The sequence below is a fragment of the Meleagris gallopavo genome, chromosome 5, assembly GCF_905368555.1.
Source record: "Meleagris gallopavo chromosome 5, MGAL_WU_HG_1.1, whole genome shotgun sequence".
Classification (NCBI taxonomy): Eukaryota; Metazoa; Chordata; class Aves; order Galliformes; family Phasianidae; genus Meleagris; species Meleagris gallopavo.
In genome coordinates this window covers 46,236,718-46,264,681 of record NC_139408.1, presented here as the reverse complement: position 1 = coordinate 46,264,681, position 27,964 = coordinate 46,236,718, and the positions used below count along the sequence as shown (strand labels likewise).

Sequence of the window (27,964 nt, the reverse complement as noted above, 5' to 3'; positions counted from 1 at the left end):
GTACAACTGCCTATTAGAAAAAGGAAAAAAGGAAGCAAAGCAGGACAAAAAAAATACCAAAAATAGTACATAAAAATCAACCCTAAGTAATAATCTCTGAGAACATTATTTAACACAGCTGCTTCTAACTAAGGTTTTAACTGCCAAACAAATAATTTGGTAGCATCTGAAACATTCATATAGACCTTAGGACTTTTCGCGAATGAAACCACTGATGTTCAGACAAATTATATAAAGCAGTAATTCAAGTTAAGGATAAAGTAAGTTACTAAACAATTTCTTGTTTTAAAGGGAATCTTAGAGATGTCAACAGAAACAGTACTTTCAGCCACTTGAAAGAATCATACAGTATCCCAAGTTAGAAACAACTCATAAGGATAATCAAGTCCAACTCCTGGCTCCACACAGGACCACCCAAAAATTAGACCATATGTCTGAGAGCATTGTCCAGACTCTTCATGAACTCCAGCAAGCTCTGTGCCATGGCCACTGCGCTGGGGATGCTGTTCCAGTGCCTGACCACTTGATCACAAAATATAAGCTCTCAATACATAAACATCCCTTGCATGTTATGCACATTTTTTAGTTATACCACAAAGCAGGTAGGTAAATTTGAACTGCAATTTCTCTTTTCCTTTGCCAACTCTTTTTTTTTTCTAATTAACATTCTTTTGAAATGTTACAGTTTATTTTTCAAGGTTTTTAAACCAGTAAGTTAAAACAATGATTTAGTTTTACTTGCATATTTTTCCCCCATAAATTTGCTAAGCTTCACTCATCCATAACTGCACGCAATTCAACAGCTACTAAACTTCACAGAGAAGTCTGACTAACCCCAGATTGGCAGAAATGGTTTCTGTATTAAAAAAAGATTCAGCTTTACTCTGACACAGAAACAATAAAGGAGACTCCTGAAGTCAAGTCAGTAATGCTGACCCAGTTCTCCATTGACAAGTACTGAAGTTAAGGCCATTCCACAAGCTCCTTCACATACATGTAATAATTGCATAAGATACAGCAGAGGTATAAGAGCAGAGTGTAACAGGTGTGCCATTAAATGGAAGTTGGAGCGAAATGGAGACTCTGTGGCCAAGTTCTGTGATTCACAATAGTTCCCTAGGCAACCTTAGGTGTCCACAACACAGGAGAACTTGATATACTGTCTCTAAGAACAACGCCAGGATAGGGACTTGTGGATCCAAACTGCTTACCTGCCACCCTTTTTGACTAAATGCCATCCTTTGGTGAACTTTGCTCATTATAATACCAAAAATACACCTCCATCCCAAAAGCTACCGTCTCAAAGGCACAACCACTGAGCACGCACTCTGAATTTTTTTATCCCATACCTTTAAAAGCAAGACATGAGAATTTTATACCAATCAGAATAAATGTAATGACTAGTGTGACTCGAGCTCCATTTGTAGAATAAGAAGTAGAATGAAATGGATTACAAGAGAGAGAAAATTTAGGAGAGGGTACCACTGTAGACAAGACAGGACATCACTGGCTCATGGAATCCGCCAACAGGCTGAGCCCGTCTTCCTCCTCTATGCTGACACCTACTGGAAAAGGCTCACACAGCCCGCTATGCTGATAGAGAAACTCAGTAATCTCTGCAGAGCTTGTTTTATAACCCAGCACACTTGGGACCAGGCTGTATTACTCTTACTTGTTTGCATGCACTTTGCATTACTCTTGGTTAACCTCACATACTCTGCAGGTAGTGAATTATCACCAGCAATCTAAAAGAATCTGTAATCTGTTGCTAATAAACTGCACCATCCACTAAGCTAGTCATGTGACTTCTGCATGGACATGGCCAAAATTCTTTCAGAGATCGAGCCATGTGAGTTTTGATTGATTGAACACCGCTAGATTAATAAGGGAGATGTGAGTTAGCTCACCGAACAGCGCTACACAAATCAGGCAGCACACTAATAGTGAATTCGTAATCATGATAGTTCATATATCAACCTGGACTTACGGTGCCAAATCAAGCATTACTCAGAAGACTGCCCTCAGTACAACAGCATATCAAAAGGTATCAGCAAAGTACAGAAGAAATGGTATTCAACACGGAAAGCTGAAGCAAAACTCATTCTGGGATGCAAAAAAATCTACATAACTCACGTTCATCTATTTAAGTGACAGCAAATCTTCGAAATCGTAATGTAACAATTAGAAGTATGTGTTTCTTCCTCTACCTCTGATGAAAAAACAAATTTCAAATAAAGCATTTGTTCACACCTTTATAAATGGAAAATAAATTATAACTGAAACATAGAATTTAACCTCGTGCTTATTTTTAATGTTGTATTCACTTCACATTTTAGCCACAAAATACTGCAACAAATTTACACAAATCTGTAAATTTTGTGGCAAGTATCAACACTAACCTTCTAGCTGAGAGGATCAGGGAAGTTAAGTCCCTAGGACTGGGAGTGGGAAGGCTAGTCAAGTCAGCTTGTCATTGAAGTTAAGCATTAACAAAAAAACAAGGAATATTAAACTAAAAGAGAAAGTCCCAACCCAACCATTCAATCTTAACAAAAGGGGTAGATTCGGTAGGCCCTATAAGAGTCCAGCAGACAACTCAAACCATGCTTATTTACTTATTCATTTTAATGAGACTAAACTTTTAAGATCATGAAGATTACGATATTGTTTGAGGCTGATGTTGTTTATTTCCCATCAACCATATACACACACACACAGATCTGGCTCTTCCACTGCTATGAATATAAAATACTTGCCAATAACACAATACAAAAAGTTGCAGAAAAATAAACGTAGACTTAAATTTAAAGACACTGTGGCTCTTGCTTTATTTTGTCCTGAACATTTAAGGAGCATAGGCTCTTCAAGCAGTTTATACAATCAGCAAACTCGACCATAGCTACGGTGGTTTAATATCAAAGCACTGAATAACTCATACTCAAGCATTAATCTCAAACTCTCAGAAAAAAACACCTGTAATGTAGTTTTCCCCCTACCAGCCCCCTCACACACACAAAGTTCCAGACTATACTAAGTTTACGGAAACATAGCTAAGATACTTTTTTTCTCCTTCAGAAACCAAAACAGGTCATATCTTACAGTTATCAATAAATACTGAACCAAGAAGAATAAATCCAGGCAATACAGCCACAGCTGAAACCATATACAGCCAACACTGATGAAAGAAGAAAAACCATGGGCTGTCCTAAAATAGGCCAGCAACCCACAGAAAGTTAACTTTAAATGTTTAACTTCAGTCAGGAATTCCGGCTCAGTCTTGCCTCCAGATATGAGTATCCATCTTAAACACTCTCAGTAACTATCCTCTCTATTTGCCCCCACTGACTACATCAGTAAAATTCAGTCTGTCTTAAATACTGATAAGCCACCAAAGTTAGATTCCTGAAGCAATGCTGGTCATCATAACATCTGATTAATCAACTGCAGCTAAATTCACAAAGCTCAAGTTCCAGCATGTTAGATTTCAGAGAATGTCTTAACAAGTTTTGTTTATTTTGAAGACTTCTCCATTAGGGATTGACCACGTCAATTTCAGATTAAAGTTTTTGTTTAATGCTAATGTATTAACCACTACACACAATATCTCAGGAATATAGGAAAAGTCTCAATGAAATCTGCACAAACCCATCACTGGGAAACATGCTTTTCACCTTAAGACAATCCAGCTGTCCTTTCTGAGCAAAAGGTTTTAAAATTCAGCAAAAAATAAAGCGTGTAAATTGCCAGTATGGTACGTTCAACGCATCTAAAGCAGATGCAATGACAAACAACAGAAGGAAGGAAGAAGAGATTCAGCTATGGCAATCGTCCCCTCTGGCTCATCTGTCTGGGACAGTCTTTGTACAGAATAGCAAAAACAGCACGTCCAGACACACACACCCATCCATGACATTCTTAGTAACAACAGTTTCTGATGTTCTTCTGCTTTAAACGGCTGAAATTTTTACTGCACTGCACAGGCAGCAACTGAAGGGAAAAAAAGAAAAAAAAAGCCACCCAAGATTTATTGCTATTCTTGAGACAAAACACTCAAGGTAGTAGTTTGAGAAATTCTGTAAGGCTGAATATCAGAAAGCAACAAAGATAGGAATCAGATGAAATGTTTCAATATTAAGAGATTAACTTGCCTTCAAGGTGAAATTCACCCAGCCCAAAATAACTGCATTTCCAAGTACTGTGTTGTATCTCTATCTTCACAGGTATCAAACTTTTTTTTTTTTTTTTCCTGGAGTCACAGTAGAAAACTGAAAACTACCACAAAAGCACTTATGGTTCCTACTGTACAACATCCAACAAATTCATCTTCAGCTGAGTTTTTTAGATGAGTTTCCCTTTGACTATCAAAGCTTCAAGGCAGATTTCTTCTGCAGTATGTCTGGTGCTTTCTGGAATTAGTAAGCATTTAATTCCTTCCAAAATTCAGTCTATAAAAACCTGAGCTCTGTTCAGAAACACAACAGTTACCTAGTCCCACTCATGAAGTAATACTTTTTATAAACTTGACCACTACCCATGCCCCAAAACTCAAAGACCAGTTAACAGAATCAACAACTTTCACAACACTTCTGACACTTAGAATCATAAAATCACAAGGCTGGAAACGACCTATAAGATCATCTAGTACCACTGCTACCACAAGCTACTAAAGCATATCTCGCAGCTCCTCATCCAGACCCTTAAGAGTTCAGAATGCTGATTCTGTGTGCTTTTTCCACTGATGGTTAAAGAAAAAAAAAGTTTTTTTACAAAGATTTTTTACAAAGACTTCAGTAGATGCGTAAGTTCAGCAGAGAAGCTTTAGATGCAATAATATCAGTAGTTTAACGAGAGACAGATTCATACTGCTATTTCTGTTTGGAGAGACTGAAAGGCCCAGGTTACATGAAGAGGCTGCATCATCAGTTTACAGAAACACAGCAATCACTTCATTGATTCCAAGACTTTTCTCCATAAAACCTCACCCTTTCTGAAATACATGAATCTCAGTGAGCTTCATTTCTCCCTGCCATCCTATGTTCTAGATAATGCTCACCAACAACTACTGTTTATCTAACAGTTCGCTAAAACTTATCTGTATAACATGAGAAATATTCACTTTTTACTTTTGTTTCCATTAAGGCCCTTAAAAAACAAACAAAAACCCCTACAAAGTTAGTTGCATAAAGGAAATCTCTTCTTTTACACAAGGAATTAATGAGAATCATGATAAACACTCATAAGTCCCCAGGGTAAATGAATGCTCTTATTAACCATAAAAAGGCTTTTTCAAAAATACCAGCTATTGACATCAATAGAACCTGAGTCTGCTCTCCTATAACTAAAGCACTTTGCATGCTGCACACTTGCTGAGAACTTCAAACTAACACTTTTGACATAAAGACTTACGAAAGCTGCTGGTTAGGTGAGAGATCAGCTCTGACTTGGCTTGTCAATAGTAGACAGCATCCTCCATTGTAAAGTTTAAAGGGGGGTCTTGAAAGATCAGGAAGTGATATGCACCTCAAACTATACAATGCTACTTAAGAATATGTAGTTAAGGTATCAAACTTCGACTTTAAGAAAAATGAGCAAGGAATTCTGCACCTTTCGAAGTAGAAGATCATTAGTGTTACAGTTCATTCATTAGAAGTAGCACAAAACTTTTAGTGTTGTTATGAAACATAGTCACAGCAAAATAAACTACGAACGAACAAAGTATCTGATTTTCCTGTTTTCCTTAAGAAACAAAGGAAAAAAAAAAAAAACAATGGATTAAAAAAAAGCCAATATGACACACCTCAAACTTTCTCGCAACTTTTCATTCCTGTAATGAACATGTGCAAAACTTATCTATGAATACACTGCATTCTCATTATACATAGCTCAGAAATTCCTTGAGATGACCCTACTACCTTCACCCATCGTAGTGATCCTGCCACAGATTTTTGTTTCAAATTATCTGCACCGTGATGAATACAGCAGTATCTTAGATTCAATAAGCAAACTGGGCTATTCTGTACGTGAACTCTACACACAAATAACAACAGTGATTGTAGTAATTCCAAATTATTTGTAAATCAGCATCCCACCCTGTCTCAGGTGTACACATACCTTATTCCTACAAGTCACACCCATCACTGGCTTATTCAGGATAAATAATCTATTAACATTCGCACTATGGAACAAAAGAGTTTTCTTATCTCAAACATGTGCCGTCAAAACGGCAGCCAAAAAAAAAAAAAAAAAGAGGAAGTAGCGGAATAAACGGAAGCGGAGAGGAAACAAGGCCAGAGCCGCGTCTCCCTCCAGCCCTGCAGGCCCCCGGCGGGATGCCGGCGCGGCGGGCCCCAGGCACGAGGCTGCGTGCAGGAGAGCGCCGGCCCCGCGTGGCGGCGGGAAGGGCGGCAGGGGGCGCTGTGAGCCGCAGCGCCGTGCCGGAGTCACCGCGGGCCGGGGGAGTTCCGCAAGGACAGGGGCCGAGCTGGACCGCGTGAAAACCGCCGCCCGGGTCTCCTCCGCCCACATGAGGGAAAATCGTTCGTTTGGGGGCCGTGGGAGAGACTTCGCCGGCACTCCTAAAGGAAAGCGAAGCTTCGCGTTTGGCGGCGGGATATAAACACGCGCGGCGCTGCCGCTTGATGCCGCCTGACCCGGCGTTCTGGGAAAGCCCCGCGCACATCCCCTCACCCTCCGGCCGCTAAAAGACCACCGATAAAGTAAAGGCCGCGCCAGCGTCTCCTCCGGTACGAGGAGGAGGCAGGAGCGGGGCGGGCCGGGCCCGCTGCCCCTCGCACTGCGGCACCGGAAGGGCACGCGGCCGGCGGGGACCGGGAGCGAGGAAGGGCGAGAGGCAGAGAGCGCCGAATGCGGGCCGCGAGGCGCGGGCCCGTAAGTTGCTCCGCGAGGGTTCCAACTTACAACGGCATCGTCTCTCCGGCTCCTCCTCCTCCTCCTCCGCCGCCGCCACCACCACCGTCGCTGCCGCGTCTTCCCCTTCTCCCTCCTCCTCTTGTTCTTCGTCCTCCCCCACCGCTGCCGCCTCCGGACCGGTCACTCGCCCCGCCGGGAAGCGGGAGCCGTGACCATGGTAGGGGCCGGGGCGGGGGTGAGGGCTCGGAGGAAGGAGAAAGCCCTTCGTCGGGCCCGGCCGCCGCCGCTTCACTTTCCTCTTCCCCTCCGGCCTTCTATCATGGCGCCCGGGCGCTACCACAGCAACGTTCTAGAACGGGGGGGGTCCTGCGCAGCGGCGCGGCCACCCCCGCACGGCGCGCACGCTAGCCGGTCCGCGCACGCTCAGTTGGCCGCGGAGCCGGGAGGCATCCTGGGAGCTGTAGTTCTGGCGGGAAGTGCGCCGGGGTTTGAAAACAAAGCTCCAACGGCCGTGAGGCGGCGCGTGCGCACGGCGCGGCAGCCTGTAACCTCGGCGCCGCCGGGCTAACGCGGGGCGACCCCGCTGAAAGGGTTGACGGGAAGGGGCGAAGCTCTCACGGAATGCTCCGTGCTGGCGCCGGCCGGCCTGGGCAGCCAGGGAGCCTCTAACTGCCGTGGAGCGGGCAGTTCGGCTCCTGCACCCGTGCCCGGCGCCAGGGCCCTCGAGGCTTGAGAAGGGGCCGCGTGCGAAAGGTCCCTCCATCCGTTTCGGTGAATAAAAGAGGGAATTCTGTTCAGGGATGGGCTTGGCTTTCGTCTCTACTCACCTACATCAGACCTATTTTCTTTTTTAGTTCCCACGCAGAGCAGAGAGACTGTTTTCTAATGAGAAGTTATGAAAGCCCTGTTTGAGATAGATATAGTCTATTGCAAACACTAAGCATCACAGACTAGCCCAAGGTGGAAGTGATCCACAAGGATCAGGTCCTGAACTTCAAACAAAGAGTTATGCTTTGCACAAGCTACTCAAAAATTTATTCTTAGGAAAGTACATGTACTGAGTGTATAGCATGTCTAGCAATTGCACACAGAAAACATTTTTGTGTGTGTCAGTGTCTTATTTTTACCCTCGCTTAAAAAAAAAATACAGTCTCAAGCTACATATTTTTCTAAAATAACTAATTATTTCATCTTTAGTTGCTTCAGGTGGAAATCCGGACTGGCAACATCTAGGAACTTAAACATACAAAAAAGTGTAAAGATCCCTGCTCCCTGCTTACTTCCTTTATGGATCATAGCAGGAATACGCTGTTTAAATACAATATGTAACTGAAAAAAATCCAGGAGAAAAAAACAAAACATATTCTTAAGGTTCACAGTTGGAAGATGATGCATGAAATACAGACACATTTGTGTATTAATCAATGTGTAGTATTTCAGTAGAAGGACTATTAAAAACCTCAATGCCACATACTAGAACAGTGTAAAAAAGTGGACATTTTAAAAACAGTGTTTGAACAAAACTAAGCCTAAGAATTTTTACTGTAAATAACATTGGGCACATTCTCCCTTTCTATTTAGCAGTTTCTACAGCTGTTAGGATTTAGTGCTATTTCATTTCACATCAGGATTGTTCTTGAAGAGATATTCTGCCTGCAAACAGAAGATTTTCAAAGTCATTTTCAAGTCTCCAATTTTAAAATGTACACAAGATAACAATATACTGGAAAAAATGCAGAAAGTATTAAATATGTCTAAAATGTCATCTCTGTTGGATACGTATAAGAAGCTTCTTACAAATACACCCACCTCATTTTGCCTTATTTTTGGTAGCATTAACCCTATTTTATTTATTTTTTTACTCCACAAAAAATCCTAGGAAGTACCTTAGGGCCTGATTTCTGAACTCAAAAGACTATTATACAGTTCTTACAAAGTTTTGCAGTAAGTAGGAATGATCTCTTACTCCTACAGCTAATGTTCACTCTAAGCTTTTCATTGATTTCATTGAGTTGATAGTTTCTCTTCATTAGAAATAGTGATTGCTTGTCAACAACTTTCTAGGGAACTGAGTGAAAACATCCATACAGTGACAGATCTACAGCATCTGAATCCTTGTGCTAATACAACGGTGACCCTACTTTCAGCAGAAAGCTGAACTAAGTAACTTCTTGAGGTCCCTTGCAACTCTAATTGTTTTGAGAGTCTTACTAGATTCACTCATTAATTTATTTGTGTATTGTAAAGAGATTTTTGAAGACTACTGTTCAAATTGTACTGCTGTTCTAGAGGGGTGTAAGCAGAGTAGAGAGTGATGCTTCTCTTCCTATATGTCTCAGTCCTACAGCAGAATTGGCAGGGTACCCATAAGAAAAGCAGAAGAGCCCAAGCACCATAGAAAAATTGAGTAACTTCTCCAGTTACTCTGTAGCAAAACAGGATTGATACAGTGTCAAACAATCCAATACAGTTACAGGGTACATTAATTTTCACAATAATCACTTTCACCTGTATTGCAGATAATTAATGGTTATAATGAAAGTAGGTTGAAAATAGTTTAAGTGCTTATATTAATAGATCAAAGACTGTTAATATTTTCACTGGGGTTTTTCTAACATACAATAATAATAATAAAGTAATCACCTTACCAGAAAATCAACTGGATCATCTGGTCTGATCTTACAGCATTCATTTAACCCTTGCATAAGTGTTGGCATGACATGCCTCATTAAATAGTTTCGTAGTGGAATGGACCGGGCTTCCAATAATTCTTGTTCTTGTTTTTTAACTTCCTCAAGATGTTTATTCTACAAATAATTTGCAAAGCAAAAAAGAATAACATTAATACTAAGTTACTAAATAGTAGTTGACTAAATAATGATGGCTAGCTAGACAAAAAAAAATTGAAAAAGATGTAGTGCAAAAAGCCACGGGTAGAACTTTAAAACTCAGTTACTAGAGAAAATATGGACTGCTAAATTTAGAGAACACGGCACACCAAGGACAGCAAAGAGAGCATGACGAAAACCTCCCCAGCAAAATCATTTTATTTCTCTCATCTTAACGCCTAAAAGGACATCTATTCTAAAGTTTTCAGGTTCTCCTATTTCAATAAGGATATTTGGGAGATAGGCTAGAAAATACTGCATAGTTTTAGCTAAAAGATTACTCAAAAACATGTTTATTTTCCACTCTTCTCATTTTAGTCATTAATAGCCTTAGTCATATATAGATATAGCAAGCAGAAGAGACTTTGAAGACTTCTTTTGCATATCTAAGGCATAGCACAAAAGCAAACATTCATATAAAACTGATAAATTATTTGAAAATAATTAACTGAGTTTAACTGAGTCCAGAAATGCTTCAGAATAAACTCTGCAAGTCACTTTCCTCAAACTGCAGCTAAAGTACAATCTCAAGGACAAATGAGTAATAGCACAGGCTTCTTGAGCACCTGCCTATTTAAAAGGATAAAGTATAGATATTATTTTAATACCTACTTTGGCTCTGCATAATGCAGTTCACTTTCTTGAAAGTTAGAATGTTTAAGATGTGTTAACTACCTTTACTAATCTCTTAGGCAAGTTTATGGAGAGTACAGAACAGTATTTATTCTTGAATGAAACTGAAAACAAGTACAGAAGGAAACTCTTACAAGCCAACATCAGAGCAATATTAAATGCACCTATTAAAGGCGAGCAATTTCAGGTTATAGTTTTCCCACAAATATGTATAGGCATCCTAATGTAAGAAAATTATTTTTCTACAGAATATCAGTTTTCTTTTAAATAGAAATAACTGGAGACTGTAGCCGCATTCTGGTGGAAATGGAATGGAAAGGAAAAAGAACAAACCACCATGTATCAGCTGTGATTCAGGTGTGAACAAGAAATTTCTTATAATATGCATTTCACATTATTTGCCTAAAGTGTCTCTTTGGAGTGGCAAAGAAAAAAAAAAGTATGTGCAAATCCTGTGAAGCTGAAGCATCCTTCAGCCTGCCTCAGGCAGTCCTTTTCAACAATGCCTGGAATATTGAGTTGATTTAGATCTGGCTAGCATCAAGTATGATATAAGGAATTAGAGAATTTATGCCACCTTTCCATGTATTCTTACACAACACTGCTGGAAGCCCTATTGCTTCTACTTTCTAAAACACACAAATAATAATGTCTTCCCCAGAAATATGTATTGACTTACCCATTCTTCCCAATTTGCTATCCTTTCAGCCCTTTCCTCAGCTTCTCTACGCTTCCGTTCAGCTTCTTCTTTAGCTTCTCTGGCAAGACATTCCTCAGCTGCTTTACGTTCCAAACTCTCCTTTTCTTCATCTGTCAAGCCATAATTTCGTGGTTCCCCAATTTCTTTGATGATCTCTTTTACTATAAATCTGTTCTCAGGATCTTCATATTTGGCTACGTCTTTAAAACAATAAAAGAAAACCTTTCAAGGCTATTCTCAATTATCAAGCCAGTAATAACTGCGAGACCTAAGTATATATAGTGTTAACGTTGTTTGAATTTTCAATTATTATATGTTGTTTTGTGTCGCTTATTAATGGTTGTTGTGCTTTTTTTTTCCCCAAAGCAAAAAGAAATTTTCTACACCTGATTTTCTTTACTAATTTAGGCTAAAATAGTGTGTCTTTCTCAGATGATGATATTATGCAGAAATGTATTAGAATTATTTTTACAACTATTCTGTTTAACGCTTGCAGGCTTTTAAAGTTCTGAAATCGCAAATGAAGTTATTCTAGTATCAGATATGTTTCTTTGGCCAATCTCAAATATCACCTCATCTACAGGTACAAAACCATCAGCTTCTGAACCTGTATCTCCACGTAGATTACACAATAGGTTGCTAGCATTTGGCAACAAATTCTTGCTTCTCATTTCTTTCACTAATTCAGACAGAAGATACTAGATCATTGCTAATACAATTATTCTAAGTGTGCATGTCATTTGAATCTGAAGTTCATACTCTGGTGATTAATCCAGGTAGAAATCTAACATTATTCTACATGATGAAATTTCTTTTAGACTTCTTCATTCTCAGTATATTGAGAATTACATTCCTGAATTATTCCAAACTGAATTTTTTTTTTTTATGCCATCACTACATAAATTCCACAATTTTAGCTGCAGCTGGATATAAAAATTACCGTGCAAGACAACTTTTTAGTCATTTAAAATACTACTAAGAACATTCTTGGCATTGAATTTGAGGACTTAAAGAATACAGCCTTTTCTCAGATGACCAAGCAAGACTGCAACACAAATATTACAGCAATCATAATTAAATACATATCTACTAAAAATATATTAAAAAAAATAAAAACCTTGATTCTAAGGGAGAGGAAAGATAACCAAAAGTCCTCATAAATTAAGGTCAAAGGAAACTGTTATAACTTGAATATTCTTGTTTGTAGATCATCTAATATGCATATGCCATCATCTCCATTTTGCAGATGAAAATAACAATGCACAAAGATAACTGATTTGCAGACTTCATGAAGTGACTGTAGTAAAATATGATTTCTAGAATGTTGAAGCCTACTTCCTTTGTACTAATCATATCTCAGGCTCAGGAAAAAAAAAAAATCTTATAATGTAATTCATAAGGCCATATGTTAAGATCTTCTAAAATTATAGTGGAAGAAACATTTGACTAATCTCATTCAGTATTTAATGAATCAACAGTTCAACAGTTTTCCACTAAGGCCAGTAAATACAGACAACTTCTTTCAGCATCTGACTGACCTAAGTCAGTTATCTGTTTAAATCTGATGATATTAATTCAGCACTTCTGATAAACCAACCACAACATCAGCCAGGATAGAAAGGTATTATTCACAGAGTTGAAGATTTCTCATACAAGTTACCTTTGTAGTCAGTCTTTATATAAAGCTATATGCTTACATACTTCAGTGGACAGCAATATACTACTATGCCAGTCCAGAAAGATGCAAGAGCAGAGGTCCATAAATTATGTCATAACTAATTTATCAATTGGACTGCAAAACTGAATGATTAAAACAAACTTAATCTACATAACATATTACCTATAGATTCTAATGAGATAAATTCAGAATCCCTATGAACATACAGATATTTTTGCTGGTATTTCATTAAATACTTGTTGTATTCTTATATGTTAATGAAAATATTATTTATACATGTAATATACTTTTTCAAACTTAAGTTTTGTGACAATAGGAATTTTTATTCATACTTCAGCTAAGAATTTTATTATTTCATACCAATAAACTGAGGATGTATTTCAAGTTCATCAAAGTAGTTGAGAACAGTCTCATCTTCTGCATTTATCTCCCTGAAGTTATTCAAAGATTGCAGAAACCGGTCCTGAGTATAATGAGTTCCAGCAACAACACTTTCTGGCAGATTTATTATTCTGTTTTTAAGAAATTCATCTGATGCAGTCAAAGATATAACAAATTCTGTGAAGAACAACACATTATCCTTGACTTTACCTCTTTCACATCTATCTTCTTTCAGTAATAAATTTAAAGTCACAAATGAACACAAATAGATACATAATGTAAATATAAGCTAACGGTTGAAGGCATTTTCACAAAAAGAAAGGAATAAGAAAAACACACAAAGCAAGTCAAAACCCTCGTTTTGATTAATTGCTCACTTTCAAATATTACAGCAACCGTGTTTCATGCATTAGACATTTCGTTTATCTTCAATGTAACACAGTTTGAGTGATATTTTAGACTTCTTGTTGGTGGCAGCAATATTTGAAAGCTTTTTTTGTTTATTTGTTTGTTCTTAAGTCAAACTTACCAGGTGTGATTATTTCATCATATTTAGGTATTTTGCTTGTAATTTCTTCTTCTTCCACTAAAGCAAAAGCAATATGTAATTGAGATTATCATTCAAAGTAGCAATGCTTTTGTATTTACAAATAACTTCTATACAAATACTGTTTAAAAATAATTCCCAACAATAATGATAATTGGTATAATCTGAACTGTACACTGGTTCAGAGAGAGTTGTTAAGGAATCCACGCTTTCAGCCACCACAAATTTATCACAGGACACTAATAGCTGTTTAGCTACTCAGCAAAGCATTCTTTTGCAAATGCAGTTACAAAATATGTCCATACTACTTTTCTGTCTCTGGCCTTTCCTGCTGCTTTATATTTTCCTCCACTAAAGAGACACAGCTTGAAACAGCACGTAGAAATGGCTTGGAACAGTGTGGTTAAAATGGTTTATGATGTTGTCTGCTCCTCTCCACCGGTTCACTCAACTGCTTGATGAGCATCAGCTGAACGAGGTGGTTTATAACCAACCACATTAAGATGAACAAGATTAGGTTTTGTTTTTCATAAAATCCTATCCTTTAATTTATGGAGTTGATTCTTGTTTTTCATACATAGACAGTGCTGGTAACAATTTGCAATGTGTATTGCAGAATTCCACTTTGGTTGCATCCATTGAAGCTCATCTAATACACCCACTCTAACTCACAGAACATGAATTGGCTGAACCCCCTCACTAAGTAGCTCTTGTATATTATGAAGAAAATCCGTCTTAGAGCATACTTGTGTAGAGTGGTTCAACATGGAAAGTATCATTCTTATTTGTGTATTTATTTAGTATGTTGCCAGCCAAGATCACTTCAGAAACGTCTTGCTTAATATGTTTAACAATCCATTACAATCCTTCTTAAATTTTTAAAGCATCACATGAAAGCAACTGTGTTCTGCTCTGCAGTCAAAACAGTGTTGATATACTTAAACTAATAAGATACTGAGAAAAATGAAGGTTATGACAGTATTAGCAGCAACAAAAACAAAAACAGCAGTACTTACAGTTAAAAAGATCTCTTGCCTGGTCATAAGTCTTCGGAAACCCATCCAAAACATACCCTTGATTTCTACAAGGCATAGATTTGAGCTTATCTTTAAAGAGTTTAATAACATACTGATCATCTAGACGACCTAAAACAAAAAGAAGGTTATTAAGTACCTAGCTTATGAAAAAAAGAATATCTGAAGTTATTCTACTAACAGTTCTATTCATTTATAAGAGACAATTTTTAGGCTACAGAAAAATCTGTATTTTAAATCTCTACATGCTGTTAAAGGTTTATAGAATATAAAGCTATATAGGATGGCTTTTGTATTTAGAGATATAAAGCTATATATGTAGCTATAAAATTACAATCATAAATGTTACAACCATACAAATATTGGAGCTTTAAGGATACAAAACATGAAATTAGATATTTTAGAATAATTCAGTCAGATTTGTATATAAAAAGTAAAGAAACAGGAAAAAAACATGTGACAAATCAACTGTTTTATTTTTACAATTAACAATAAGAATTAAAGCAAGACAAAAATAATGTGAAATAGGTTTTGCAAGTTCTATTTATAGATAAATAGACTGAGAGATAAAGTAACTTATCAACTTAAACTATACATTATTGAGAAAATATACCGTAGTACAAAAGTTAGTTTTTACCTAGTTTTTATCCTCTTGCAACCATTGCCTCCAATTTCCTATGTTGTTTTGCTTCAGCTATCAGTAGTCTTAAATATTATAAACTAATGTTTTCTTTAAGATATATTACATCTTAAAAGGCATTATCATTTTTAACAACAAAATACAGCATGAAGACTAAATACTGCTAGTACTCTTCTTACTGGAATAATTTAATTCATAAGTTTGACATTGACATTCTTCACCTTTTACTTTGTATTATGCAGTCTGTTCTGAGGAAAAAAAAACGCATGAAAAAAATCTGGCTAAGGATCTAAAGATACTGAATCCAGAGTGATGACATTTATCTATCTATTTATCTATATACATACATACATATATATACATAAATACTATTGAGTGAAAAATAATTGTATAAAATATATAAAGAAGTAGAAAGATAATCCCACTTTAGTGCATATTCCCTACTTGCATTCTGCTCCATGCTTTCTTTAATTCCAGCTAACAACTCATGTGCTTCTTCTACATTTTCACCTTCTTCTTCATCATCATCATCTTCTCCCTCTTGTCTCACACTGTCAGAGTCCACTTCTTTAGGAGCCACAATTTTCTCCTGAAGGCGAGATGAGAAACATGAATTGGCTCAGAAATTCTATGGCCAAGCTTTCTTACATACATGGATGTGATAAATAAAACAAACAAACAAAAAGAAGAAAAAACAAACAAACATATACTCCTGGACACTGAGATACTAAGTAATCTGCAGTCATTAGAAGGATTTTTAAGTTTAAGAGTTCAGTGCATTCCCAATGATGATAAGCATGTCAAAAATATTTCTATTCTAAAGTCTGAAACTGTTTTGGTAGTGTATTTTTCAGGTCAGAAAAGGAGACAAAGTGAATAATGCCAGCAGTCATCAGTATATTGTCACTTCTCAAAACATTTTGATGGATTATTGCCTTTGGTCATTCATAAATAGATAAATTATGGAGTTTATATTCATTTTAAATGATGCCAAGCATCTTGAAGTCACACACCAGTTTTGCTATTGATTCGGAAATCACATCTTTAATCTTAATATGATGTAGCTTGTAGTGTTTGCAGATCTCTTCAGCAATGGTAGATTTGCCAACCCCTGGAGGACCATGAATGTAAATTTTAAGAGGCTGGGAAAAGAAAAGATGAAGATGTAACATCATTCAAATAACATAGATTTTTTTCTTTATTGAAAATGAACAGCTTTTCCCTATAGCTAATAGGAAATAACTAATTAAAACTAAAAATATGTTTTATATTAATTTACAGTATGTACCTTCTTATGAGTATCATCTATATCATCCACTGCCTTTGAGTAACAGTTAATTTAATAGTACAATATCAGCAACTGAGAAAAAGGCATATTTCTATTTAATAGACTCATAGACCAACTTATGGTGGCACTATCAGAAGTTAAACAGTTAAAAGAGACAAAACACAGCCCCTTGGATAGAATGCAATGGATTCTGGAATTAGGTGGCAGACATTCTATTGTATGAAAAATATATTTCCCATCTGAGATAGAGTTGTTGTCATCACCATAGTTATTTTGACCTCAAAAATTTCAGATCCATCACAATCCAACATCAATTTGCTGTTGTAACCTGTCTTACCCATGGTTGAATAATTACAGTTAAGAATCCAGAATAACAGTAAATATAACTCAAAATCACACATCTTTAAATTTCACATCCTAATTCAGAAGACCTAGTGGTTTACACTATTTAAGCCTTTGAATAACTACTTCCTTACACTTGAATACAGAAGCTCGAAGTATTTAGCTAACATAGGAAACAGAAAAATTGTTCATTATATTATACAATGAAGCAGGGTTAAAGGAAAGCTACATGGCAGTTAATATCCTGGCTCACTAAATATGATGAAGGACACAAAATGGTCATCTAATTATTGACTCTAAAATTAAAAAAAAAACACAGTTACTGCTTTCTTGAAGCCAACATATCTAAAATGATGTATATTGCAAACTAGTTTCAAAGAAGTAGTTTTCTATCAGATAGTTTATTTTCATCTACAAGCTTTAAACTTTAGATGTAATAGGAAATATTAGACAATCGTTTTAATTAGCACTCAATTCAATTTTCAATTATGTTCACATATTTCATGTCACTATTAACCTTTTATGTATTCTTACTAAAAGAAATGAAAGCTTCTATTTGTATAACCTTTCTATTTGAAAAAAAAAAAAAAAAAAAAAAGAAAATGAGCACTTGAGAGTAGAATATACCAAATCATTACCAAAAGTCCTCGACTTTGCTTGTATTCTTCAACAATCTGTTCAATGTTCTCCACCAGACCTGTTTGAGCAACCCATTTTATGTTGAAAGTCTCTTTCAAAAACATTGCTTCCATTCGCAGGTTCACAAGTAACATATCCACATGTGTTTGCTGAAGGAGCAAAACAACATTTATTTAACACATGTAAGCTCTGCACGTTAAAAGAACACTGTTGGCTTCAACTAGAATGGAAGGTAGAGAACAGAAAGAATTTAAGCACAGGGAAAACAGGTTTGTGTGCAAATATTTTAAGTTTTTTTTTATATATATATTTTCTATATATATTTAAATAATGTCAAAACACACACCACTGAGCAATTGTTCAATACTATTCAGAGGTCTCATACTATCCACAGGAAAAAAACATTATTTCAGAAATTCATTAAAGACTATCTTAAAAATAGCAGGGTTCTAATGTATTTATTTCACATATGAATAGTTTATTCCAGATAAGCAGATGAAGACATCTTAATTTACATATACTGTGTTCATCATGTTCATAGTACTTCATTTTATTTACTAATTTATTATTTTCTCTAGGTTTCGCCAGCATGCTCTATTATGCTTACTACACCATCAACATCATTGCTTCACTGCTTTTCTAGATCAAGATATAATTCCTCAAAAAACATGTTTGTTTGAAAATTAGATTTTAATTGCTTATTTTCTATGCTTATTTCTAGCCATATTTTAGAGTTATTATTTCAATCAAAAATATATGTATATATATTCCATGATATGATACACCTAAATTTAAATTCTTTCATTACAGAGAAAAAGGGAAAAAAAAAACCTAACTGTTAACTCTTTACTCAAGAATGCATTTTCTTGTGGAATCTTCTCAATTTTTCCTGGTCCAACGTTTTTACTGATACACTGTAAAGAAAATAAAATAGTAATACATATATTCAGTCAGATTTGTAGGAGAGAAAAAAAAACAACACACAGGATTTCTAGAAATAAAAATTATCCTTTTTATGTCACACCATATCTGAAAAATCAGTATACAGATATAATTTACTGATCAAAGAACATCATAATGACTTTCACTTCTGCATTAGTATTACATATCTCTGTTTCACTATATATCATCTCCTCTTCAGTGCTTGCAACATACAAACCCAAAAACAGATAAGTGTTCCAAAGCTCTTAAATCTATGTATCTTCTTATTGTTTAAGATCAATTAGGAGACTTATTTTATTTCTCAGCATTTTCACTTCAGATTCCTTAAGTGTTTAATTCTGTTAACAGTCATGAAATATTTTCAAATCAATGGAACACCACCATCAACTCTCCATGCTGCTATCTCCAGTTCATCATTAAATAGATATTAGTTACTAAAAAACAGATTTCAAATAAACACTAGATTCCATAAAATCATGAAAACTACTATGAAATTTACACATCTTCTAGTACACTGTCTCAAAGAGTTTCAATTAATAGACAAATAAAAGTAAGAAAAGGAAAAACACACATGATATCCTCTCCAAATATCTCTTAATTTTCAGCTATTTTCAGTTCAGAGATTTTCTAAATTGGAAATACCTATCATACGTTTAAGTAACTTTCAAAGTATTTCTCACCTAAGTACCTTTCCAGCCTTCCTCAGAGCTGATATAGTTCTCTGAAAAAATAGCCCTTTACAGCACTCTACAATACTAGCAACTTCTTACCATCACAAAAATGGTCAATTTACAGCTGCCCTCAGTTTACTATTCCGTAAACAATCATATAGCCATGAAAGGACCCTCCTGACTTCCACTGTGAAACCTGTATCAACTCACTCTACAGTATTTCCTATAGCTACTTCAGTTTTATAAAGATCCCCTAACAAATCATACACAGCTGTCTTGAAGCATTAAGATGCTCCACAGCTTGAACTGGTGATTAAGTGCATGGTGAAAGGGTGTGTCTTGCCTAGGGAGCACAGGCAAATTGTTTGCATCTGTGTTCCTCCATGTGACCAGAAAGGGTGGACCCAGAGTGGAGCCACACTGGGCTCATATAAAGGTCAGCCACTGAAGGAAGAGCTAAATCTTTTAGATTTAGGCTGCTTCCTTAGAAGGAGTACTGCAGGGTGAGAGAGTCTCTTCACCAGTTGAGTGAGTTCAGCTCTTCTTTCTGTTTGTGATTATTAGCCTACCTGCAAATACTGTGCCTGGTGTCACTCAGAATCTGTCTGAAGAAATTTTGCTTCTTTGTGAGCAGAACTGTCAAAGTTAATTCTGTAGCATCTACCCCAATACATTTTGTTTAAAGAACAGAATCCTGAGAGGACTTCAAAATTATTTTATTTTTTATTACACAAGATAATTTGGGGAAGCTTAGAAACTTATGTAAAAATGTTTAGTTTCAATAATCTTGTAGCTACCTGAAAAACAAAGTTCCTTACCTTTACTAATTCTTGAAAAGTGTGCAAGGACTCATCTACTGCAAGTATGTAGTGAAACCTTGGCCTGTGGTCTGCTATGTTTTGTAACACCCTGGAATGTAGGAAGCACAGTTAAGGCTAGTAGTTTGAGAAGCATATTGGCCTTTCCTTGTGAGATGTGTTTCAGAAGCAGTCCTAATACAAAGCTTTTTCATGTATATTTTCCTCAATAAAGAAGCACAGAAGTCATTTTTTGTAATGAAGATCAAAGGATAAAAAGCAACACCTGTACAAAATAGTAACTTAAGCTGTAGAGTCCATGATCCATTTTCAGTTCTGTGCCAGTTAACTGATACTATGCTTTATGTAGAGCGCAGCAGGTAATCTCTTAACTGCACAGCATCTGTGCAACAGATATGTAAAGTTTCCAGAAGGCACATCTAGGATTGAAGAAACTGAACTCTCTGTGTGCCTCAAAAAGAAGAGACAAATAGCATTCTTAAGTCCACTCTATACCAATTTAAAAGTCTTGGTACTTTTCTAGTAGGTTTGGAATTGTTACCTAGTTGGTTATCAATGACTGTGCAAGTGAAACATTATTTACTTACCCTGCTAAATCATGAACATGAATGGTTGGAATATAATTGTTTCCATTCCCAAAAACAGGTATTGCATTAGTCTCACTAAGCCAACCTATCTGAAAATAAAAGTGGATAATGAAGTTAGAAGGAAAAGGCGTATTTGTGTACTGGCAAACTTACGTATTCAAGATTTTAAAATTCAATTTATTGAACCATTACAGGAACCACAGTAAACAATTCTGAGAAATAGTAGCAGCCTACAAAAAAAAAAAACAAAAACAAAAAAAAAAAACACCTTTTTAAAGAAAACTCTTTGGTCCTGCCACATGTTATTTTTAATACTTTGTAATAAAAATAAGAACAATGTAATGTTGAAAAGACTTTTTTTCTCATTGCATTGATGAGATGGATATGTTCAGATTGCAGAGTGCAAATGGAGATACTGTTAAAAAGTTATGGAGAAGCTAAAACACATACGCAGCCAAAAGAATGGAAATCAATTATAGCTAAAAGTCATATCAAAGGGGTCAACTAATAAATTCTATTCACAAGAACATTAAACCTATGATATCAAAACTATTACGCATATATTTAATTCCAATGCAAATTGCCCTTAAATATTAGACAAACCTTCAAACATACTTGGATATCTACCTTAAAAAAGTAGTGTAAGACTCCTTCCCCAGCTCCATACTGAATTCCTGAAGCAACAACATAAGTTGAAAATGCTTGTTTGTTCTGTGAAGTAAAATTAAGAAGAGTTTTTATAATAATATGGTATTGCTAATGGAATACTAGCTTGTACTGAAACTTGAGAACTTGTATATCAAATGTAGAAAGTATTTATCTCTCTTAAAATTTGGAGCTAGATAATCATTGCATAACTGCTAGTTTTGTTAGTCTTATTGGTAATATTTCCTTAAAAAAAAAGCAAACAGACAGCTCAGAATTGGTGTATCTGCATTTGAACTGAAATTCTAAAAAATTCTCAAAAGTTAAGAAATTGGAAGTTAGGTATATCAGAGAAGTGATCAGAGTAAAATACGCTTCAATTTTCTTGTTCCAAGAGATATAACTAAAATCTGTGGAAGCTTTCTTTCCCAATTGTATCATTTGTATTTGATTGCTTACAGAACTGGAAGATGAGAGTCCAATACTTTTATAATTGTTTTGCTTTAATTGTGATATAAAATCTTAAATAAAATCAGTAGACTATAAAGTGTTTTCCTAACCATACATCATGATCAACCCTTGTATTTTTTTGCTGACCAATTATATCAACTTGGTCATAAATTTGCCTGTTCTGGTTGACTGTTTATGTAAAATGATACTGCTTTGATCACTAGTGAGAATGGTTACATACACAGAAGAAACAATAGTTAAATCATCCTAAGGAGAGAAATTTCTAGCAAGTCTTTTAATGGAGGATCGCTTGGATATTTTTAAGTTGAAACAAGATTGTTAAATAATTCTGGTTTTCTAAAGATCTCAAGCTTGCACTTACCAACAGAGAGAATAAATATCTAGATTTTTGCATGTGAAAAAAAAATATATTTTCTACACTCTTCATATTATTTCAGAAATATAAAACAATGAAGACTGTTAGCCAGTATTTGATTGTACAATCAAAGCATCATCTATAGATCTTTCTGCTACAAAATAAATCTTTGTAATAAAAACTATTTCAACTCAATTGAATATAGCAACTTGTTATTAATCACATGTAATATTACAATCAGAAGATATTATAGATAGCACAAGTTCTTCTCCACTAACTTTTCTTGAGTAGATAGAAACTATTTCTAACCAAAGAACAGCTGCTCCCAGGTTTGTTCTGAACAGACTGCATATGTGTTCCAGGAGAATGTATACTAATTTCTGTCTCCCAGCAGGAAAAACTTGACACTTGTGAAAGCACAGGAATGGCCATTTCTCATCTACCTAAAGAGCAGGTAAGTAGTAGGACATTTTATCATTTATCTCACAGTAGGTTCTGCGCCACTTATGGAATGCAAACCACAGTTCGTCACTCAGAGAAAAACAAACCAGTAAAACAGATCCAATTCCTTACAAAAACAAACAAACAAACAAAAACTATATAGTGTCCCGAGTCACACATCTGAATTTACTACTTGCGATAAGTTGGATAGACATCATGAATAAAATGAAGCGCTGATTTAGTAAGCTCCAGTTACACACAACATACTTAGTCACTGTTAAAGATGTTCAAGTTACCATGTAATTTTCATTGAAGCCACTAGATGTCACATTTCAGCTATTATAATCAATCCTGGGCTTGGCTGTTCTGTTTGATGGTTAGTTTCATTCTAATAAAAAGTTTTAAGTGGGAATAGCTTTAAATTGATGGATTCAGGGTCTGGACTGCCATTGAGAACAGAACTGGGAGATGAGCTATCTATGGTAGCAGATGTTTTTTTGGGATTCTGAACTCATCAGTACCTCTGAATCAGCTGCATGCTGTATTTTTTTGCTACAAAGAAAAAGGTAAAAATCTTTTTTATGTTTGAGATTTCCCCATGCAAGCTCCAGTTTTAATTCTCTCTTGTACAACCAACATAACATTGTTTTTTTGTTTGTTTGTTTGTTTGTTTTTTAAATTGAGATAAGCATGATTTACTCAGTAGATATTGAAAAATAAAATTGGGATCTGTATTATGAATTATGTAATTTAAACATAACTATTATCTATTAATTCTAAAACATGGCCTTCTCTACGCTTAGCATTTTATTAATAAGGGATGAAATTCACATTTATCAAAGGTACAATGCACCTCAAATTTAATCAAACAGTTGGTAACTTTCATTATTAAGATAGTGATAGTTCACCACTAGGATGATCTAAGTATGTTTTTGTTTTTCAGTTTTTGTAAAAAAAAGCCTATTAAAAAAAAAAATAAACAGAAAAGGTCTTAACATACATTTTTTCCAAGTTTGAGAACAAGTTTTTCAGCATTTATGTGATCCATAAAGTTAGGATGAGGTTTTCTTCTACGATAATCGTCCTCAGTAAAAGGAATCTCAGAATCCTCCTAGGAAGAAAAAAAAGTGTAACTGTTATACATGTCGTACAACTGAATATTTTTAAAAGGCCTATATGCTTAAAAAAAAGTTGTTAAAATATTTTTAAAAATCTCTTTTTCTTTCATTTGAAATTCTAAGAACTTTTAAAGCTGATACTTGAGAGAGTATGTCCAAGCAACCCTAACGTCTGCCCATCATAGTACCTCATTGCCTACACTTGTCTGTTTGGTGAAACAGATTTAACAAGTCAAGCACCCACTTACTAGTGGGGGTTGAAGTGAAAAGGCTACAACGAAAAAATATACTTCGTAACAGCAGATGAAGTTAATGTTATTGAAGTACACAATGCAGTACTTTAAATGAAATTAACAAATAAATCAAATGGAAATATTTATTCATTTCTTTTCCATTAAATGGAAATGGTAAGAGAAGTGTGTTCTCTCATATTACTTACTGGGTCGGGGGGGTTGCTTTTTGCCCAGCTCATTACTGTTGAAATGAGGATGAACGTTTTTGGTGCTGCAAAATGCTCAATTTCCATATGTAGGGCTGTTAAATGAAAGCAAAGGATTTAATCTATTCAGGCTATATAACACAGATTTTATATTTTCTTTTGGCCCTGTATATATATATTTATGCTATAATGCTGTGTGTTCAGTGTTTTGAAGTAAATACCCTTTATTTTGCTTGATGTAAAATAGAAATGAATCAATGATAAAAAGAAAACAAATAAAAAATAATGTGTAACCATGTGGTCAATAAGTAACATAATCTATACAGAGCTGCATAGCACAGAAAAAGAAATAAAGAACGTATACTAGAAAATGCTTCATCTTTACTGACTGCTGAGATACTGAAATAAGTGTGCTTGTTGTAACTGAAACAGCTTGTCTACAAAATTCAAGGAAGTTTCTTTGATTTAGAGCAAAATTATTAGACAGTAAACAGGAAAGAACAGTTTAGTTTAACTAAACTTAAGATGAAGAGCAATATTGCACTGTCACCATAAAATGATTCCAGACCATTAGAATTTGGTTACGACCATCAGGAGAAAGCTGTAGAAAATCTGTTCATGATATTTTTAATAACAGATTTAAGTAAAAATGTACTTGAGATCATAGGATCATAGAATCATAGAATGGCTTAGATTGAAAGGGACCTCAAGGATCATCCAGTTCCAACCGCCCTGCCACGGACCTGCAGATCTGGTACTAGGCCAGGTTGCCCGGGGCCCCATCCAACCCAGTCTTGAACACCTCCAGGGACAGAGCATCTACAGCATCTCTGGGCAGCCTGTTCCATTATCTCACCACTCTCTCTGTGAAAAACTTCCCCCTGACATTCAATCTAAACCTTCACTAACTGACTTTAAAACCATTCCCCCTTGTCCTATCACTATCTACCCGAGTAAAAAGTTGATTCCCCTCCTATTTTATAATCTCCTTTTAAATGCTGGAAGGCTGCAATGAGGTGTCCTTGAAGCCTTCTTTTCTCCAGGCTGAACAAGCCTAGCTCCCTCAGCCTGTCTTCACAGGCGAGGTGCTCCAGATCTCTGATCATCTTCGTGGCCCTCCTCTGGACCCTCTCCAACAACTAAGATAATTATATAAAACATAGAAACATTGAAGGTGGGTAAAAATTTGCTCCTGTGAGCAAATACAAATAGATAAGATGACAGTAGATATTTTTTTTATGGAAATAGCTGTCTACACAGCTATGTCGCTTCAAGTGTTGGACCATCCTATGACAAAGGAGCAATGGGCCATGGAATGCATATGAATTAATTGAACAATTCATGCATCATTTCCCCATGAAGGAACCCAGTTTTATATTGTAGTCAACAATAAATCCCAGGTTAATTTCTTAGACATCTATAGTAAACTTTAGTGGCTGTATAGCAAACAGTTTTCTGTTCAGTTGATAGCTGTACTAACCAGAAGCAGCCCATGTTGCTTCCTCGATTTGGTTTGCATCCTCAGTGATATTATATAAAATAACGTCACATTCAAGCAAATAGCTTAAGAGCTCTTTCTGAGAGGAGACCTGAGGGGAAAGAATAGTTAAAAATTGTTGATTAAAAAAGAAAGAAAGAGAGAGAGAGAGAGAGAAAGAAAGAGAGAGAGAAAGAGAGAAAGAGAGAAAGAGAGAGAGAAAAGAGAAAGAAAGAAAGAAAGAAAGAAAGAAAGAAAGAAAGAAAGAAAGAAAGAAAGAAAGAAAGAAAGAAAGAAAGAAAGAAAGAAAAAAAGAAAAAAAAAAGAAAGAAAGAAAAAAGAAAAAGAAGAAAAAAACAATATCCAAAATTCCTTTTCCAATTTAACTTACTGGCAGAATGTAGTTTTCTTGCACATACATTTTGGAAAAGGATGTTTGAATAACTCACAAGACTCATGTCAAACTATTTGTCAGTGAAAAACAAAGCAATGGAATGCAAATTAATTGCTGAAACTTCTGATTTACAGTGCACATTTATATAGTTCAAAAGGACATACGCTTTTACGTGATTTTAGGATTTGTATTTTCAGTACACTTATTAATATCACAAAAATATATATGGCTTTTATAGTTCTTTTGAACAAGAATCAGGTGGCAAAATGGAAACACAGAATAATCTGTTTTCTTACAAAACAATATCCCATCTTTTTGCTAACTTGTCTGCATCACTCAAACAAGTCCAACAAACATTCTGTACGACAGCAGCGCTTGAGATTACGTAGTTACCCATATTTATTTTTTATTAAAATAAAGACTCATCTGTATAGAATTTCCGATCAAAAGGTTCACATTTTTGAAGAGATTCTGGATAATCAACTTGATGGTTACAAACAATTTTGGTTTCAGAAAATAATAATCAAGCCTTCTTCAGTTAACTGAACTTTGGATGTATATGCAAAAAGTATGTATTTAGAACAGTTAGCTGTTATGTCAGTGAAGTGTTAAGGAGGGAAGATGCTTTGTTCACAGTACTACTACATTTAGGTGATAGAAGATATGAGAGAGACAACAGTGTGTTTTGAGGGAAAAAGAAAACAGATCTGTGGGTGATCAGGATAGACAACATGTCCAGAACTGTTGTTTTATTTAAAAAAGAATCTTTTTTAAGACTGGATTCCTTTGTTTTAACATTTGTTATATCCAAACAAGCAGGGAGGAGATGACAGGGTGCAGAGGAATAAATACGTGTAAAACTTCCTGCAACAACAGGAGAACACTTGATTAATGAGGATCATTTAGGTGCCTTGCAATATTTATAATGCTGTCAAACAATGACCTGAAATAAGGTTATGACTTACTGCATATGTTTCCTCTGCAAAGCGTGGTTTAATACTCTCTGGCTTAGAGAGAGTCCCCACTATTTGGTAGAGTCCCTCCTTCCGCCTCCTGGAAACTTCAGCCTCCAAGTGATTCTCACTTTCCTCCTCCTCTCCTTCCACGCTTTCTAGCGACGCTCCGACAACACAACTGGATAAATACTGAAACATACAAGACGCACGTTTGTCTCCCCTCCTCTCCGGTCCGGGTCCCCGCTGCACTGCCCGCCGCGGGCCCGTTCCCGAACCTCGCCGATGCTGCGGCCGCAGTAGGAATCGAGGTGGTTGAGGAAGATCCGTCGGCTCCGCGCAGCGCCCGCCGCCATGGCCGCAACTACGGTGGCGACGCGGCCCGTTGCTAAGGGCGGGGAGCGCTGGGCGGGCGTTGCGCGGCCTCGGCCTTGCCATCACCTACAGGTGCTACAGGGCCCACTGCGGGGGGACGTTATTCCCAACTTCCTGACAGCGGTCAGGGTAAGATTTAGTACTGCTGAGAGAAAAAAAACGTTGTAAGGCTCTGTTATATGACATCTGTTCCAACAGCAAGGAGGCTTTGAGGTGTCTGTCACTGGTAACTTGCACTAAGCAATAGTTTTGATCACAGAATCACAAAATTGTAGCAGTTAGAAGGGACCTCTAGAGATTGAGTCCAACCCCCTCCCCTGTGGTGATGATTCCTGTAGTAATAAATCATGATAAATCTTCCAGAAAAGTGCAATTCACAGATTTACAGCTGCATTTGGCCAAGAAATGTTTATTTGGCTTCAGAAAATACAAACAAATTGGTCTAAGGAGAGCAACTGAAATTATCTACTGTCAGTGCTTCAAAGCAGCTCCATGTAGGTGCCAATTCCAAACGTAAAGAATGGAGAGCATTTCCTCCATAAGCCCACAACCAAACACGATGGAATGATGTCGCTCTCTAATTTTTAATACTCCACTACCTTCTAAGAAACAGCAGAGAATTCTTCCAGAAACATCTC

The 27,964-nt window shown here is 36.3% G+C and overlaps 2 protein-coding genes across 7 annotated transcripts in view; both read right to left on the bottom strand.

The window, feature by feature from the left end:
* PAPOLA (poly(A) polymerase alpha) overlaps window positions 1–7,225 on the bottom strand; it is a 40,363-nt gene extending 33,138 nt beyond the window's left edge. For 3 of the 4 annotated variants that reach the window (XR_014883749.1, XM_085225574.1, XM_085225575.1), the window contains exon 1: window positions 6,919–7,225. Coding sequence is in view for 3 of the 4 variants with exons in the window: in XM_085225574.1 (XP_085081700.1) it covers window positions 6,919–6,926 (8 nt within the window). In the remaining variant the exon portion in view is untranslated. The remainder of the gene's footprint in view (window positions 1–6,918) is intronic. The other variant, XM_085225573.1, reaches the window with a different exon arrangement.
* Window positions 7,226–7,882: 657 nt separating this feature from the next.
* AK7 (adenylate kinase 7) lies at window positions 7,883–27,375 on the bottom strand. 3 transcript variants are annotated; one of them, XM_019616137.2, is made up of 18 exons: window positions 27,230–27,375; window positions 26,964–27,143; window positions 25,608–25,716; window positions 24,128–24,222; window positions 23,571–23,681; window positions 21,286–21,369; window positions 20,659–20,747; window positions 20,072–20,162; window positions 18,477–18,554; window positions 17,640–17,789; window positions 16,385–16,513; window positions 15,816–15,960; window positions 14,714–14,842; window positions 13,680–13,736; window positions 13,130–13,327; window positions 11,071–11,291; window positions 9,519–9,677; window positions 7,883–8,523 (listed from the first exon to the last, which is right to left on the bottom strand). In XM_019616137.2, exons 1-18 carry the CDS (start codon window positions 27,305–27,307, stop codon window positions 8,485–8,487), a joined length of 2,142 nt encoding a protein of 713 aa, XP_019471682.2. In that variant the 5' UTR covers window positions 27,308–27,375; the 3' UTR covers window positions 7,883–8,484. The 3 variants fall into 3 exon arrangements, with proteins under 3 accessions (XP_019471682.2, XP_085081702.1, XP_085081703.1); XM_085225576.1 differs by lacking the exon at window positions 13,130–13,327; XM_085225577.1 differs by lacking the exons at window positions 25,608–25,716; window positions 27,230–27,375 and having other exon boundaries at window positions 26,964–27,104.
* Between the last annotated feature and the right edge of the window lie 589 nt (window positions 27,376–27,964).

Coding starts and splice junctions, on each gene's coding strand:
- AK7 (XM_019616137.2), bottom strand. CDS start 27,307: ATGGCGGCGGGCGCTGCGCGGAGCCGACGGATCTTCCTCAACCACCTC. Junction 13,328..13,679: donor TGATGAAATAATCACACCTG/GTAAGTTTGACT, acceptor TGTTCTTCACAG/AATTTGTTATATCTTTGACT. Junction 9,678..11,070: donor TAGCAAATTGGGAAGAATGG/GTAAGTCAATAC, acceptor AATTATTTGTAG/AATAAACATCTTGAGGAAGT.